A 17,984-nucleotide genomic window follows, 5' to 3' on the forward strand; every position below is an offset into this window, starting at 1 on the left:
CACAGACAACGGATCCCAGCATTCTTAACCTATCAATGTGTGACTTCATCGCTAGGACGTGTGCACACACCGACTTTCCTTCTTTATGTTTACTTGCCAAAAGGGCTTGAGTGAGGTTGAACTTTTCAAGCCTTCGAACTTGTGGGTTAGGGAGAATAATTTGAGGAGGTGGAGGAAGTGAAGCATGATTTCTTGTTCCTCGATCGAATCGTGGAATATCATCTTCATGTGGAATGGTTGTTCCACGAGATTTAGGAAGACCATAGTTGTCGAACTTTGACATCTACAAAACGGGAGAAAACGAATTCAAGTTAGTTGATTGATTGAGTCCTTAGTAAATCACCCAAATGAGATACTAAGGCTAGGACCCAACACAATATGCTACAACTCGGGAAAGGGATGTCGTAACCCAAATTGCAGAACATTTGAAGGTAAGTGAATGACGATTCACTAATTTCCACCATGAAAAATGAAAAAGAAATTTAAGTTTTAAATCTATGAAAACTCCTAGATCCTTTGAGATTCATTGAACTTTCAATGACATGTTTAAATCTCGATATGCCCCTCTAGTTTGTGACTGGGATGCCGAGGATCACAAAGCGGGTGTGAATAACCATGCAAACTTACATGGTGCCCTCACATGTTACAGTCACCTATTCGATGTGTCGGTAAACCACACACGCTCCACCGAACTATGACAAACATTGAGTCACCCTTTGCTACCTTTGCTTAGAACCATTTAGTGTGCCGATTAACCACACACGCTCCACTAACGTCTTCGCAAGGGCACAAAGTGTAATTTCATGGAATTGCATCAATTCACTTTTGCCTAAGTAACTAAGATTGGGAATTTGTAAAACATTTAGTTACTTTTGTACTTTATTATACTTATAATGGAAGGTTTTGTCCTATCCGACCCGTTCGGCTAACAACCCTCCACTAGTCAAGAGTGCGGTGGGTAAGAGTGGATACCCATTCAATCACCATTTTATAGGCAATTTCCTTAAACACCCCTTATAGACCAGCTTCGTGAATGAGGCCTACTAACGGTAAGACTGACTTTTACTCATACATATATATATATATATATAATGTTATATATATATATATATATAGTATAGGGTGTATTTTACACTTTTAAAATACTAGATGGTCTAATTTAACAATTATACTTTTAATTCAATTAAATTGTAAACCTAAACTTTTTTTATGGATTTATTAAACTTCTTTTAATTATACACCTTAATTAATTAATAAAACCATAAGGGTGTGATTTGAACTTTTTCAAAACAATACTAGAGTTTTAGAATTTAACATTCCTAATTAAACTTTTAATCAACTTTTAAATTCCAAAACTTGAGGGCAAGTTTTGAAACATTTCAAAACATTAGGGTTTAGAATTTAAATATACATCAAATTAAACTATTAATCCAAAATATTAAATTCCAAAACTTGAGGGCAAGTTTTGAAACCTTTTTCAAAACATTAGGGTTTTAACTATTTAAATTTCAAAACAACAAAACCTTTGGGTTCAAATTTAAACTATAAAACCTAAAGGGGAAAATATGAAACTTTTCATAACACAAGGATCAAATAACAAATAATCTTAATTAACAATTAATCACATAATTATCCATATTTGATTTATTTAATGATTTCTTGCAAAACAATTTACCAATTTAATCAAAATAATTAATCAATTATCACATAAGGAAACAAATATTTTATTAATTGATAAATATCTTCAATTAGATCAAGAATATACTCATATATATAAAAAACGGATTTATATTGATCTAATATGATAAGGTAACTATTCATAAGCAAAAACAGCAAGAAATCGCGAAATATGCTCCATCTGACGAGTTGACTCGCCGAGTTAAGCAAGGACTCGCCGAGTCAGCATGGACTCGGCGAGTTCAGCTATGGACTCGGCGAGTCCAGCCTCCAGAAACCAAAAAATCAAAATTTTCAAACATATAAAGCATCAATACAATAGAAACCAATCTAGGCTCTGATACCACTGATGGGTTTTGGTCTTAAGAACATCCTATGTGCTCATACAAACCCTAATGCTTGGATCTAGGTTTCTCTATTGTACATGCAAGTTATCCAAGACTATAAACCCTAATTCTAGCATACAAGTAATCATATTAACATAAGAATGAGTTTAAGATATTACCTTGATTGTTATGTAGCAATAACAATCCCAAATCTCCTTATATTGACTTTAGAAAGCATAGAGTCACAAATGTCACTCCTCTAATGGTTCACAAACACCATAAGCAAGAGGATGAAGAGGAGAGAGGATAGAGGCTGCCCAAAAACGTCTACAAACCCTAGAGAAGTCTTAGCCACATTTTTGGGTCATAAGGGATCCATATATATAGGAGGCAATTAGGGTTATCTAACAAGGAAACCCTAATTTGGATGCTTAAGCCCTAAGCAACCCATATAGCCCTTTCCTTAAGGCCTTGGACAATTTCATATGGGCTTCCCCCATAGAATTCGTCCACCTTATAATATAAGGCAATCCATGGCCCAAATTGTAATTATCTTATAATTACAATTCCAGTCCCTTAAGTTTAATTAATCTCTTTTAGTCACAAAACTAATTACTAATTAATTCTTGACTAATATTAATTAAACAATATGATTTCTCCTTTAATATATTATTCCCATAATATATTAATAAATCATATTTAATCCTTTCTCTCCATAATTCATCCTATCAAGTTGCTTTGGTGAAGGCAACCCAAAAGGACCATGCACCATCGGGTCAAGTACATACCAAAATAGTTATGGACTTAGACACTAATCCAACAGAAGCATGTTAGTTTAATCAATTGATCACTGTTTGAATTGACTTGTTTGCTAAAGGATTAGTTATAGTGAACGCGAATCTAATCATTTTAGGAATCGGTGAACATGAATAAATGAATTTGTATATGCAATTGTCTATGTTTTTAAGATGTAATTTATCTAAACCAAAGTACCTGAAGAGATTTGTTTTCCTATTAGTTTATCGAGAGTTGTCAATTAATTGTTCGTTTGAGATTTATTAAACTACTTCTTTATTCTTTTTGTGTGACCTGTAACCTATAATCAAATATTTTAAATTAATTCACCACCGTTCCCTGTGATCGACACCCGACTTACCTAAGCTATACTGTAATCTGACTAGGTACACTGCCTATAAGTGCATAGTTAGTCTAAGTTTGTTAGGTTGTAAATATTAAAATTAGTAGGTACTTTCGTGCACATCACAATGGATAAAATATGCAAGTTTAAATTAAACAAAGGAGGATCCGAGTTACGATTCATGTTTTTTTTGAACGGCGGAATATTATTAAGCCTAGCAAGACGCTAGAAAAGAAATTACATCAAAATAGTAGCTAGAATAAGATTATGAAGCCAAGAGGACCAACTAATCTTGGCTTTAATACACCTACTAGAAATCCAATAAAAGATTTATGAACAACATCATCAAAAATCATAGATTTCTTTGGCGTATCCGTTCTAAAAATCAAACCGTTTTTGAAATTCCAAATGCACCAAAAGGTAGTCAAGATCACTGCATCAAAAGCTTTGCACTGACGATTCTTCAGGAGGTTGTAGCAGCCCAATTGATAAGAGAGTCCACAATCAACTGAAAAGGACAATTAATGGCCACCAAAATGCAATATGAGACCATAAAACAATCAAATCAGAGCATTCTGCAAAAATATGGTCAATAGTCTCCACTCTAGAATAATTATAATATTAAAAAAAATTTGTGTGCTATAAAGATCATACATAAATATGTCGTGTTGATCATATAAAACCTTAAGTCCAGTTCTAAACAAATAATGTATATATGCAATGATAAATCATATAAAAATTAAAAAAAAATTACTTAATACATACAAATTATTTAGGGATAATGACTTAAAAGGGTAATATATTTTTTTGATTTGTATACATTTAGTCATTGAGTTTTTTCGTCAACATTTACCCCTTCAACTTGTTAAACTGTACACATTTAGTCCTTATGACCGGCTACTCCAGGTTAGCCGGTAAAAATGACTTAATAGGGTAATATATTTCTTACTTTGTACACATTTAGTCCTTAATATTTTTGTACACATTTAGTCCTTAATATTTTTCTTGTTTCAAAATAAGTCATTTTTGTTTTTGTATTCATTCAATACTTACAAATGATTTTTTTAGGTTTTTCTCGCGACATTTTATGTGGGATAGCCATATGGTGGTGTGATATGTTGAGGTGGTCCTGCTATATGTTGTAGGCCAAGATACCTGGTGCGGGCCGGCTATTAGCTATAGGCATAGAGACTCGAGAAGAGTGTTTGGGTTAAGGCGGCATGCCAACAAACCCTATGTATTCCAGTCCGATGACTGATTGGACCTGTTGCATGTTGGCATTCCAGTCCGATGACTGATTGAGAAAATGTATTCCAGTCTGATGAGTGTGGGTCTGTTATGCATAAAAATATGTTTGTTGTATCAGGTATTTTAGGGGAAACTCACTAAACTTTATGTTTACCCGATTGTTTATGTTTTCAGGTTCTATCGTTGGTCGTGGGAAGGAGAATGCATGAATGTACACACCCATCAATAATATTGAGGATTCTGCGTTTTTTATATTACTCTGATTTTCGATAAATGTATTTTGGAATAAACATTTTTTCTTAATAATGGATTTATAATTAAGGAGTTTTGCCTTATTTAAAAATGAAAATTTTTTGTTGTGAAAATGAGACATTACACATAAACATCAACTACACCACACATTTCATCAATGATTCTCCCACGTAAGATGTCGTGAGAAAAACCTAAAGAAAACATTAATAAGTACTGAATGTGTACAAAAACAAAAATGACTTATTTTGAAATAAAAAAAATATTAAGGACTAAATGTGTACAAAAATATTAAAGACTAAATGTGTACAAATTGAGAAATATATTACCATATTAACTCATTTTTCTCGGCTAACCTGCAGTTACCGGTCATAAGAACTGAATGTGTACAATTTAACAAGTCGAATGGGTAAATATGGACGAAAAAAAAAAAAAAACTCAGTGGCCAAATATGTATAAATCAAAAAGCATATTTACCCTTTAAATCATTATCCCGATTATTTACTACTCTACAAAATTATTTTTCCGAACAAAAAATGATCTCAACCGGGGGAAAACAACTGGGCAATTACAAGTGACATTAGACGCTTATATGAACTTCAAGACCAAATTCAATAATCACAGAACAAGAAGGGTATAAACTGTAACGTACGAAGGTTACCGACAAATATTGTCTCCCCTGGACACTGATCATATTTTCCCCCAAAGCAAACACCGAAGAACCCTAGTCCCTAGGTCGCGCGTCAAAATGGAAATAGCAATCGAAGACGAAGAAGACGAACAGCAACAACAACCGAAAAGAATCAAGGCGTCGCACTCTACCGAAACGTCTGAAGACCCTCTGTGGATTCCTACCCTTCTGCCTGAGATCATTATCGAAATCCTCTCGAGACTTCCCGTTGAATCACTCTTGCGATGTAAGTCCGTTTGCAAATTATGGTGCTCTATGATATCGGATTCTCATTTCGTCAAATCTCATCTCGCTTTGTCAACTAGCAACAATCGTTACACACATCATCGATTGATTTTACATACTTCACCAAGAATAAATCTCAAGAGCAGTCCTCTCTATGATGTGCTGTATGCTGAATCCGTTAATCTCCTAGAGCATGATTATCCTTTGAAACATCCTTATAAATCAATTTGGATCGCCGGTTCTTGCAATGGATTATTATTCATAGCTGTTGAGGACGATGATTTGTTTCTTTGGAACCCTGGTACTCGAAAATCGAACAGATTACCAGATGTTGGTTTCAATGTGCGATCGGGTAGCTACGTGTTATATGGTTTTGGGTATGACGAGTCAAAGGATGATTACAAAGTTGTTGGAATATCTTGTGTTTTCAGAAATGGAGGCAATTATAATATAAGGGTGAAAATCTACTCAATGAAATTAGGAAATTGGAAGAACATCGGTGCTTTTCCTCATGGTATCCCGTTGGATGATTCTGGAAAGCTTTCAAATGGAGCTCTTCATTGGGCTGCTAGCCAAGATTTTGGGTCATTTTATTCTTGGAGGATAATTTCTCTTGATTTAGCGAAGGAGACATATGGAGAAATTTTGCAACCTGTGTATGATGAAGGTAACAAAGATTTGACATTGGGGGCTTTGGGAGAATCGTTGTGTGTGCTTTGTGATTATAGTAAAATTCGTGCAGATGTATGGGTGATGAAGGTTTATGGGGTGAAAGATTCTTGGACTAAATTGGTTTCAATCCCATATCTCACTGATCCTGGGAGGGATCAATTTTCAGTGCCTTTGTGTATTTCAAACGATGGGAAAGTTTTGTTGCAATTTGGGGCAAAATTGGTTTTGTATGATTCCAAGAATCTCTCATTCTCAGAGATTCACAACATTGATGAATGTCATGAAGCTTATACCTTTGTTGAGAGCCTGGTTTCACCTGAAGCACCCATTAGGTCTTGGAGATAACAATCAGGGTGGAAATCTTATCAAGGTAAAACCTATTTCTTCCTATGGTATCTGATTATTTAGGGTGTCAAATAATGTGTTTTAACCCCTTGTTTTGTAGTGAATACAGAACAAATAAGTGACTTTAATTTGAAGATTTGCAAACTTGGCTTATTGTTGTTTTTTAACAAACTTGGTGGTTTTGTTTCTGGATGTAGGAATCTGTAGTGACTCTTCAGGAGCTTGTGGATTCTTTAGTATCTATGTTTTCCAGGTTCATGTGAGAATTGTTTTACCTGTTTTGGATGTGTGTTTGGTTGTTTCGAATAAACATGTTATGCAGATTATGTTGTTATATCTATCTATTGTAATTATGGTTAAACTTGTTGGTTTAACTGTGTCACCATGATGATGAACAGACAAAACGAACCTAGATTTGTTATGATTGATCAAATGGGTTTTTTTTAAGAAGATGAACAAACCCACCCATATGATGAAGTTTAGTTTATGAGTATTGTTGGTTTGTATAAGATTCATCAAGATGTGATACAACCACATATATTCAACTTTACGTTGAAAACATATTTATTAAGTTGGCTCACCCAAGGTAATTGAGTTGAATAAATTTATTGAAAATCAAAGACTAAATTATTAAAATGGTCCCCGGGGTCATTTATTTTTATTGAGTCAAGTCTCTAGTTTTCAATTTGGACACATACTGTTCTTAATATTTGTTTTTATCACGAGAATGTGTTCAGAATATAACTTGATGGACTTTAAGCACTTGAACAAACTCAAACACAAACATAATAATAGAGATACTATGAAGATTGACACGGACACAATACAATATGGTTAGAATTAATGAAATGTATTCATAGGGCGTGTTTGGCAAAAGTAGTTGGTAGCGGGTAGCTGTAGCTTTTATTTGTTATATGAGTGTTTGACAAAAGTATCTGGAAGCTTTTGAAATATATAAAATTACATAAAAGAACAATTGATTAAAAATAAATAAATATATAAATATATTTTTAAGGGTAATTATGGAAATTGATTTTAAAAGCTCAGTAGCTTTTTGTTAAACGTTAAATGAAGTAGTTTTTAGATTTGGAACGTTTTGTTTAAACTAAAAATTAAACGCTCGTACTGCCAAACGAAACTTTTTGTTTAAAGTAGATCGTTTTGTCAAAAGCTACAAGCTAGATGCTCCCAAACGTTTCTAAAAGCTCCGTGTCAAACACGCTCATAATGTCGTTGACCTAAAACTTCATGGTTGGACTCATATGGCCCAAAACTTTATGGTTGGATTCATATGGTTCACGAGAGGCTGTCCATGAAAAAGTTTGTTCTCTCAATAAAATGGACACACATAGTGTGTCCATGGAAATTACTGAAGTTTGCTTCTTTGTCCCTGAAGAGGCCAATGCCTAGAGAACATGAAAGACAAGACTTTGTTTTGGGACACCTAAGGTGAAACTGCACTTTGAAACAACTTGTAAAGATTACGCTTTTGCCTTGACTGCAACTTCACTTCTTAGCAACCCTCTCCCTTCGTTGAAGTTGCAATAACCACTAATCAACATATGCGTTTCCACCCGAATTCAAACTCATCACGAGTTCAAAATTCAAACTCAAACACATGAAATAAGAACTACTTGACCTCATGTTCACGCTTATAATCCCTTGATATCATATCAAGGGACATGTGTGGAAAATGCAACGTGGATTGCAACTTTGACCAATTGCAATCCATGTGTTTTCCGATACAAGACTCTCGATATGGCATCAAGAGATCGTGAGTGTGAAGATGGAGCCAATTTAGTTTTAACTTCATGTGTGTATGTGTTTGAATTTTGGTAGTGGCCAAATCCCTTGTTAACAAAAATAGTAATAATAACTAAAATTAAAAGAATAACCAAATCTAGTAAGGGTAATTTAGTCATTTTATGTATATCAGGAACCATTCTCATAAAAAAAACAAACATTAAACCCTGTCTGTGTCTGGATTGAAAACTTGAGATTTGATTAAAAAAATACATAACCATAAAGTCCATTTTTTTAACTCAAAACTAAATAAGATTTAAGTAGCTTTCCACTTATCCAAACAACTCCCTTTTTGTGTATAAGAGTAGGCACATAACTAATATAGATACTAGAAAGTCCTTCAATTAATAAGTCATAGTTTAACTAAGTGATCACCGACCAACAACTCAATGGAAAGCTATCTTCCCTTATATGCGATTCGATATATGATTTTACATTCATAGTTGGTTGAGGAGTGACCACGAAAGTCATTGCTTCTTGATTATGAGCCGAAGCCTACTGATCGTTCAGATGTTCCCACATGACTAGAATTTTGAAAGAAATGAATGTCTAGCACTTTGAGGTGAGTCATTGGACGTATAAAGTTTTCAAATAATAAAACTTATGATAATTTGCCATTTTACTCCTTTTCTGTGTGGACATAATTAATCGTACCAAATAATAGAATCGACCTTGAAAATATCAAATATAGTAATACTATAACTATAACTGAATAGTAGTACTATAACCTTTGTACTACATAATAGAATCAAGTCGACCTCGAAAGTATCAAATATAGTAATACTATATCTGAATAGTACTACTATAAGCTTTTGATACAAATCATGGCTGTAAGTTCAATGAGTTTTCAAAATAATATTTAATTCGTTCTAATACAATTGAGGTTCCAAAATAACATTTAATTTGTTCTAATTGGACTATTCGTATGATATTTTTAGAATGAAATTTATATTTAAAATGTGATTTTTTTCCACAACAAATGTTTTTGATATATTATACTTGGATTTAAAACCCCTAAATTTACTGGTGACATATATTAATTCACTTTGAAAACTAGAAAACTATGGCTGCAACTCAAACAGTGTTTAGTCTCAAATGAAATAATATCAAAGTGTTTAACATGCTTGTGAGAATAAGAGCAGTCTTGGTTATCACATAAGATGGTAGGGTGATCCGTTAGCAGCACATGTAATTCCATAAATGATAAGTAACCCAAAAAATCTCAACTGGAGTGTTTTCCATGTTATGGTATTTCAATTCAGAACTAGATCGAGAGATAATTGGCTTCTTTTTGGCGCTCATGAAACAAGATTCTTGCCAAGGAAGATATAGTAGCCATATGTAGATAATCTAGTTTCAAGACAACGAGCCCATTCCACATCAGAGTGGGTGAATGCTGAAAGGAAAGTCCAAATGAAATAGTGGAAGTTGGATATTATCCCGATTTTCTTACCTTTGCTTCTTTATTGGGCAAAGTTTATACTGAAAGGGCTATGCAAAAGGAGAAAAAGAATCAGTGATATAGAAACTTCCACCATTAGAAGATACTAATGAGATATCAAGCAAAATAAATGAAACTGAGTCCATCAAAGAGGCTTCATGAGTTGTGTAGAGATGGGTTAGTTCAAGAAAGTACGGATATGTTTGATTCAATTCATAAGAGTGGAATAATCCCTAAAGTTGTAACAAATACTACAGTTCTCCAAGGATTTTTCCATGATCAGAAGCTCAATGATGCAACTAGAGTTTTCAAGAAAATAATGAGCAATGTGGTTGTACCTAATGCATTTAGTTGTGGTATTTTGATTCAGAGGCTGTGTAAAGGAAAGAGATTAGATGATGCTCTTCGATTTTGTTTATAGATGGTCATTATCCAAATCTATAGGTAAAATGGGTTGCAATCTGCTCAAGTGATGATCAATAATTTAATAAATGAAGTTTTTTTGTTTTTTTTTTATAAGAAAGTTGTTAGACAATTTTTGGATAAAAAAGGGACGTTTTTGCCTTCGTTTTGGCATGCAATGTTTACTATGAAGAGCTCATGATTATTTTGCCCTCTTTAATTAGGAAAAATTCACACAATTCTTTGTAAGTTGTACTTTTTCAAATCCTTGATCTTAAAATCCTTACTTATAGTTGACACTCACCAGTAATATATCTATTAATCTAATAACTGGATTGTAATACACTTGTGAAACTACTAACCATTAAGATAAAAAGACTACCACTAATATATATATATATATATATATATATATATATATATATATATATATATATATATATATATATATATATATATATATATATATATATATATATATATATACTTACAATAATAATCCTTTCAAAAGCTGCAAATCCTAGATTTTACCAAGGTCGTCTGGGGGACTGATAGTAATCCAAAGCAAAGAAACAGTAATGGACAACAGCCCTGCCCAAACATAAAGTATAGTCGTCACCTTTCCTCTTCTACCCATCAGCCCTTTCATAAACGGATACATATGAGCCAACACCCAAAAGCTAAAAAAAGTTCCACCAAAAAGCTTATTCCATTGAGGAATCACACTAAAAAGCGTCCTCGCAGTCCCCATAATAAGGGCGACAATGTTGGTAATGCAAATGGTGAGTGGCATTACAAACAGACTTGACCATTTCACAACGTATAAATCAGCGTATATATCGTCATCATCTTCAGCTGCCGATTTTGAAGTCAGAGTGAATGAAATTTCGATTCCAGCTATGACTTTTAGCAGCCCTTGGATGACAGCACCCAGGTGAGCACTTGAGCCACCAATGGCCCAAAACTGCTCATTTCGCCACCATTCCTCTAAGGCTATTCCAGACCATTTTACTTCAAGAAGAGAGATGAGAGCAAGTGTGATAGTCATGATAAGGAGATAGGTTAGAAATGTGGCGTCAATGTTTGGCACGATGAATTGCCCTGTGAGCATGCAGAGTGCTGGGAGGAATAAGTAGGCAACCAGGAATATAGATGTGAAAGGGTACATGCCAACGTTGATATACGCTATTCTTTGTAGGAACTTGAGACGTGAGCTCGCTAAAAACGCATTGTTTTTCGAGAAAAATATCTCAACCGAACCCGTGGCCCAACGGAGCACTTGATGCAACCTGTCAGTCATGTTGATGGGTGCTGTCCCACGAAACGCGTCTCGCTTTGTTATGCAGTAGACAGATCGCCACCCACGATTGTGCATTCTATAACCTGTAACCACATCCTCTGTTACAGACCCGTAGATCCACCCTATCCGATCTCCCCATTCTGTATTCTCTTCATACCTATTGGCAAAGCATAAACCGTTAGATATGTAGAGTCTTTGATTTTCTATTCAAAAGAGCCCTAATTAAGGAGAGAAGGGAGCATTTACCAGCAAGAAATAACAGTTATAGCCTCGGCTACAGTAAGTGCATCCAGTGGAGGGCGAGGAGCAAGTAGTGCACCTGCAGGACGACCATTTTTAACAGACACATGATCCGCAAGTGGTCGCCCTTGATACTCAGCGACTGCTATAGAGTCAACGAACATGTTTGAATTTCCAAATTTTTTGGGGAGGCTTAAATCAGGATGCTCTTCTTTTGAGGTATCAAGATCATGGTCTTGATCACGCACTGCCTGTAATGAGCGGCCTGGAGAGAGTGTAGCTGCCGGTTTCTTTTTCTGGCCCACAATTCCACGGTATTCAATTGCTCGAGGTGGACTAAACCCATAGAGTGCATACCGTCGAAACATACAACCAGTTCCTACGTATACCGGACCTTGTAAACCATCCAGTGCTCTCATATTCCCTAATCATGTGAAAAACACATATAAGCTATAATGTAAATATTTATGGGCCAAAGGATTCTTTATAATAAACTAAAAAGGAGAAAAAGATCACACCATCGAAAAACACTGTGTTGTGGTTTGCATATCTATCTGAAGGATCGATCCCTTCAAACCTTTGCGGAAACTGTATGTAGCAAACACGATCACCCCCGCGATCCAACATAAAACACATACCTTCCCTTATAGCCATGGTGTTATATATATAATGATCACAATCCAAGTTAAGAATGAAAGGTCCATTAGAGAGTATAGCCGATGACCTAACCAATGCGTTCATGGCTCCAGCCTTCTTCTGATGGTCATAACCAGGACGTTTTTCACGCGAGACATACACAAACATTGGAAGCCTAATGTCCACACCCGTAAAGTCAAGTTTTCCTTCATTGTCCTTCCCCATCACCGGATCATTTTCTGGCACCCTGCTCATCAACTATGTAGACAGATTCAAATTCAAGATTTTATTTCAAAGAGTTTGTTAGATATCTAGAGTCTTTGATTTTGTCACCAAAAAATGTCAAGATTTATACTCCCAACATATATAATTAAAGCAATGAACGACATCTAGCAAATGTGGGACTTTATCAATTCCTCACATGTGCTAGACAATATGTTTGAAGTCCAAAATGAGTTTACCTGAATAATTCCTGCATGGTCACCTTTTTTGTGATCTGTTGTTGGGGTGAACCACGTACCTGGCCAATGGGTACCATCTGCCATCCAAGTTGCTTTAGCAGCCTCTCCTAATCCTGAACTATCATTCTTCTTCTCCTTCATTTCTCTGTGATTGTACCTTTCACAACGCTTCCGTATGACATCAGGAAGACCATTTATTCTCACTTTGAACTCGTCATATTCTCGCTTCATCCAACGATGATCCTTCACAAAATCAGCCCGTTTTTTATTTTTTGTGTGATCTATTTTTTGTGTGAAATAACTTTCGGGATTCCTAGGTTCGATGTTGTGTTTTCGACAAAAGGGCACCCATAGCTGCATATTTAGACAAATTTTTGTTAGTTGTTATCTTGAGGATCGGCATCGACAATGCCTCATAGTTGCAAATGATGTGGCATTCACATTATGAAAAATAGCCAATTGTATAAACGGTTCAATTTGTATTGTCGTATTATTTTTCAATAACACAAATTTAAAATTTTAAAATTATATCAAATAGATAAACCAGTTTTTTTATTTTTGTTTTTCGTATTATTTTTCATTTATAATAAAATAAATTTAAATATAACTTGATGAATTAGTAATAGAATTTTAATTTTAACATTTCAACTAAATTAATTTAATAAATAAAACACAATATCTTGATTTTACGTTATATTTGAAAATTTTAATCGTATATATGTTTACCCGCTTTGATTTCACATACATGACCGAAATCGACTGCCTCAGCCATTGCTTCAAACGTTAGAATGGCACCACCATCATCCGAGATATAAACAGAAACCTTCTCGATAGGCCACTCAACCGCGAGAATAGACAAAATAGTATTCGCAGTAACCAAAGGCGGTTCCTTATCAGGGTCCGCAGTCGAGATAAACACATCTATTCCCGGTAAATCCGACCGGCCACTTGGGTTCTCCGCAGACTTGCTCTCAAACTTATCCTTCAAAGCCACCAAATCCGTAGCCCGGTTTATCGGATTTAACTTGGGTAACTGATCCAACAACCACGAAAACGCAAACCAAATCTCACATGAAATCGAAATCCCCCACAACCACATCGCTTCAAAATTAGGGTTTTGTAATCTCCATGATAGAAACAAGAATTGGACTACCAATCTAATGGCAACAAGGAACCGATATGGGCTAAGAACACTTGGGGGGACTTGAGTTTTGCGGGTGAGAGGTTTCCATGGTTTGTCCAAGAATTTAGCCAATTTGGTTCCAGTTTCACGGTCGTTTTTATCATGATACGCGTTTCCGATTCCGTACGTTCCTCTGCTCTCAAACAACCAATGCTGCTGATCGGAATCCGTAGGCGGGTTTTTTAAGGACAAAGACTTGTTGTTTCCTGTTGGCCCTTTTTGAAGTGAGAGATCACCGGATACCAATGGATTTGTGGCCATTGTTTATGCAAATGCATATCCCGTTTTTGAATAAGAATCTATGATGAATTGAATCTTGGAATATGCAAGCATGATGAATTGACGTTTTCAGAAAATTTTGAGAAAATATGTTGAAAAAGAGAGAAGTCAATATGATGACGCTTACAGCCATTGCTTGCATCCTTTTTTTCAGCCCCACCTTTCGTTCTCTCCCTTGCCCCATGATAGGAAATGACTTTGAATATACAAATTCACACCCATGTTACGACATCCGAAGTCGAAACTTACTTGCACATTTTTTTTTTCTTTTGATTTTTTTTATCCAATGATATCAACTAACAACAACCAATCTCCATTCTGTCAAGATCATACACAATGGTAAGAAAGTAAGTACACTTTTTGTCTACATTGAACCACTCAACCACTTGATGATCAACATATTTCTTAATTCCTACACAACTTGACAGACCAAAGACTTTCGGTGCTGAAATATATGACTTTACATTCTTTTTTGTTATCAAAGGCTAACAAAAACTGTTATTATGCACATAGAGACCAATTTTGTAAGGATGCCTTTGAAGCAAGGAGGATAAAATGTCGCATACATTACAAAGCGAACGATCTAATCCCGTCTTCCTCATTTTACTGCAGCCAAAAAAAAAAAAAAAAAAAAAAAACTTTAAAATGTGTCAAATAACTTAGAAAATTAGTGTTCGTCGTCTGTTTCAAATTAAGATTCTACATGATACAATCTTGCAACTTGCAAGCCTATATTGAATAAGGTAATCTTCTATAATTATTTAATTTAAATGTTGAAAAACATTGATTATAAATACATTTCAAACAATTTCCTACATGTTTTTATTTAAACATGACTTTACAGATCAAAAAAGAAAAACTATCACTATCCCCTAGTGCATGTGTCAAAATAATTATATTAAATTTTGGGGAAAATAACATCAATTGTGCTCGTACATGTGCCAAAACGCACGATTAATCGCTATTTTCAAAAATTAATTTGGACTGTCCCTGAGTGTGTTTTTTTTGCACATTTAGTCCTTCCACACATAAAAATACCATTTTGCCTTTATTTATTTATTTGTTATTTATTAATTATTTATTGATTTGTTTATTATAAAAAATAATTATTATTGCATTTTAAAAAGAAATGGGCCAGTACATTTGATAACCCGTCTCCCCCTCCGGCCTCCCCTTCTTCTTCTTCAGAACATCTCAAATCCACCATGACAACCCACATCGGCCAATTCCAGTACTCAGATAATTCCAAGACATTTTCGATTTCAAAGAGAGGAGATCGACTCCAAGACATCTCTCTCTCTCTCTCTCTCTCTCTCTCTCTCACACACACACACACACACATATCTACCGTCTACCTCACCTCTGACCATCATCGAGCCCATCACATCCGTTTCCCCCACACAGATCCGATGACATTGTTGGTATTACAGGGAAGGCTTAAAGAGGTATGAAGGTTTTTATGAGTTAAAACAAAACAGAGTACATGGGACAAAATGGGCAAAAGTTGCACTGTTTATTCACTTTCACAATAAAAAGAATAGAGTATATATTGCCAACGTACACTTTCACCTTTTAAACTAATCAAATGCAAAAAAAAATTGGAAAATGACTCACACTACCCTCTAGACTCGGTACTATAGCCAACATGGGTTAAGACTTATTCAAACTCTAATTTTAGCACAACTTTCAGCAATAATAATTAAAAACACATAACAAAACATCTAGTTAAGTCAACAATCTCCCCCTAATCCAGAATTGGCCACCTGCTTAACTCCAATCAGCCCCCTCATCTCTTTATGCTTCATTTTACCCATAACTTTTGTAAGAATGTATGCCCTTTGTTTCTTGCTGCAAACATGAGTTAGCTTTACTTCACCATTTTCCACACACTCTCTAATGAAATGGAATCTTGTGTCGATGTGCTTGCTTCTCCCGTGAAATATCAGGTCTTTGCATGAGGTCTAAGGCTGACTTGTTATCAATGTGTAGAATTGCAGGTGATATTGTTTTTCTGGTTATCTCAATGAGTACGCGCCTTATCTAAATAGCTTGACATGTTCCCATGGTGGCTGCCATAAACTCCGCTTCACACGAGGATAGAGCCACACTCTGTTGTTTTTAAGATACCAATGTAACTAGATTATCATTGATGTAGAATGCCACACCACCACTACTTTTCATGTCATCTACATCCATCGCCAAATCACTATTTATATAGCCATCAATCTTGATTTATTTCTTACCTTTTGAATAGAGAAAACCATAATTTAAGGTGCCTTTCACATACCTTATGATACCCTTTACTAACTGGAGGTGTTTTTTAGTTGGTTTTTCCATGAATCTTGTAACATCCCAATTTTCAAGACCAAAAATTTCGTTTGTAATCAAGTAAAATCGTTTACTAAAAACATTGACAATATCATTTCAATCCATAAACCACCATGAACATGTCTAAAAATCACAACATCGAACAACATTATAAATCCGAGTACAATCCCAGAAAACTCATTGCGGAAGTCATGTGTGTATGATGCGCCGCTATGCCGCCGGCTCCTTCCCCTTGGATGAAAGGTACCTGAAACCAAAACTAAACTGTAAGCACAAAGCTTAGTGAATTCCCCTATCATACCACATACTATACACTCATACATGCTGCCAAGCAATTATGGGGTGCCCGACCTACCCATGTCAAGCCATTCTGGGGTGCTGACTACCCGTATCAAGCCATTCTGGGGTGTTGACTACCCTCCGATCTATCTCACCCGGTCACGGGGACTATTTCACCCCTACTACTATCACATAACAATTTATCATAACATACTATCAGACATATCTGGGGTGTCCGACCTACCCTTCGGTCCTAACAACCGCTTGGGGGACTATTCCCCTTCTAATACCACTATCATATAGGACATAGCATATTGGCACATAGTACATATCAAGTAATAGCAAACCAAACAATTATCACAAAGAAAATCATCTCAACTGTAACCAACTACTAGTGGGTCGGCCTTGGTGCCTTAGACCCACTACTACTGGGAGGTAACTCAACTCGAAATCGTATAGTGTCTGCGCTGATCTCGGCGTGGAAATCGACTTCCCTCAACTCCTCAATCCCTACACAACGATCTTTCTCAATTACTATGCAAACTAATAACCCTTACAGGTTCAACCCAAACCAAGTCAAAGTCAAGGTCAACCTCCGTTTGACTCGACTCGCCGAGTTGGCCCACCAACTCGTCGAGTCCCTATACCTTCATCTGTCCCCAAACCTACTCTACTCGTCGAGTCTAGCAAGACCTCGACGAGTTCTTCTTCAATCATACCATCGGGACCATCTTCATCTGACTCGTCGAGTTCATCTCCTTCATAAGAATGTGTCCAGTCTATGACTCACCGAGTTGTATGAACAACTCGTCGAGTCCATCTTCAAAGATTGGGAGATTGCCTTGGACTCGCCGAGTTTGTTGTAACACTCGTCGAGTCCCATGATTCCCAGGTCCCTTATGAGCCTAAATAACTGAGGGACCTTCCACACTATCATCTAGTCCATTTATAGAAAGGATTTGGTGGTCATTACACCCTGACTCGCCGAGTCCTAAGACTGGCTCGTCGAGTCCATCCTTGACCATTTCTATACAATCGATTTAAATGGGTCTTAACACATC

General features: G+C 35.7%; 2 protein-coding genes across 2 annotated transcripts; one reads left to right on the forward strand and one right to left on the reverse strand.

Moving 5' to 3' along the window:
* The first annotated feature begins 5,284 nt into the window (after positions 1-5,284).
* Positions 5,285-7,021, forward strand: LOC145056510 (F-box/kelch-repeat protein At3g23880-like). Its single transcript, XM_079004202.1, has 2 exons — positions 5,285-6,596; positions 6,769-7,021. The coding sequence occupies exon 1, from the start codon at positions 5,387-5,389 to the stop codon at positions 6,569-6,571; it is 1,185 nt and encodes a 394-aa protein (XP_078860328.1). The 5' UTR covers positions 5,285-5,386; the 3' UTR covers positions 6,572-6,596; positions 6,769-7,021.
* A 3,673-nt stretch (positions 7,022-10,694) lies between these two features.
* Positions 10,695-14,464, reverse strand: LOC145056511 (cellulose synthase-like protein D1). Its single transcript, XM_079004203.1, has 5 exons — positions 13,600-14,464; positions 12,855-13,208; positions 12,276-12,651; positions 11,764-12,181; positions 10,695-11,674 (listed from the first exon to the last, which is right to left on the reverse strand). The coding sequence occupies exons 1-5, from the start codon at positions 14,296-14,298 to the stop codon at positions 10,738-10,740; spliced, it is 2,784 nt and encodes a 927-aa protein (XP_078860329.1). The 5' UTR covers positions 14,299-14,464; the 3' UTR covers positions 10,695-10,737.
* Positions 14,465-17,984: the final 3,520 nt, after the last annotated feature.

The sequence above is a fragment of the Lactuca serriola genome, chromosome 6 (assembly GCF_051521515.1).
Source record: "Lactuca serriola cultivar US96UC23 chromosome 6, Lser_US96UC23_V15, whole genome shotgun sequence".
Taxonomy (NCBI): domain Eukaryota; kingdom Viridiplantae; phylum Streptophyta; class Magnoliopsida; order Asterales; family Asteraceae; genus Lactuca; species Lactuca serriola.

Excerpts from the sequence above, each read along its gene's own strand:
- LOC145056510 (XM_079004202.1), top strand. The coding sequence starts at position 5,387 with ATGGAAATAGCAATCGAAGACGAAGAAGACGAACAGCAACAACAACCG.
- LOC145056511 (XM_079004203.1), bottom strand. The coding sequence starts at position 14,298 with ATGGCCACAAATCCATTGGTATCCGGTGATCTCTCACTTCAAAAAGGG. Across the intron at positions 12,182-12,275 it reads CAACACAGTGTTTTTCGATG|GGAATATGAGAGCACTGGAT; the intron begins GTGTGATCTTTT and ends TCACATGATTAG. Across the intron at positions 11,675-11,763 it reads ATAACTGTTATTTCTTGCTG|GTATGAAGAGAATACAGAAT; the intron begins GTAAATGCTCCC and ends CTTTGCCAATAG.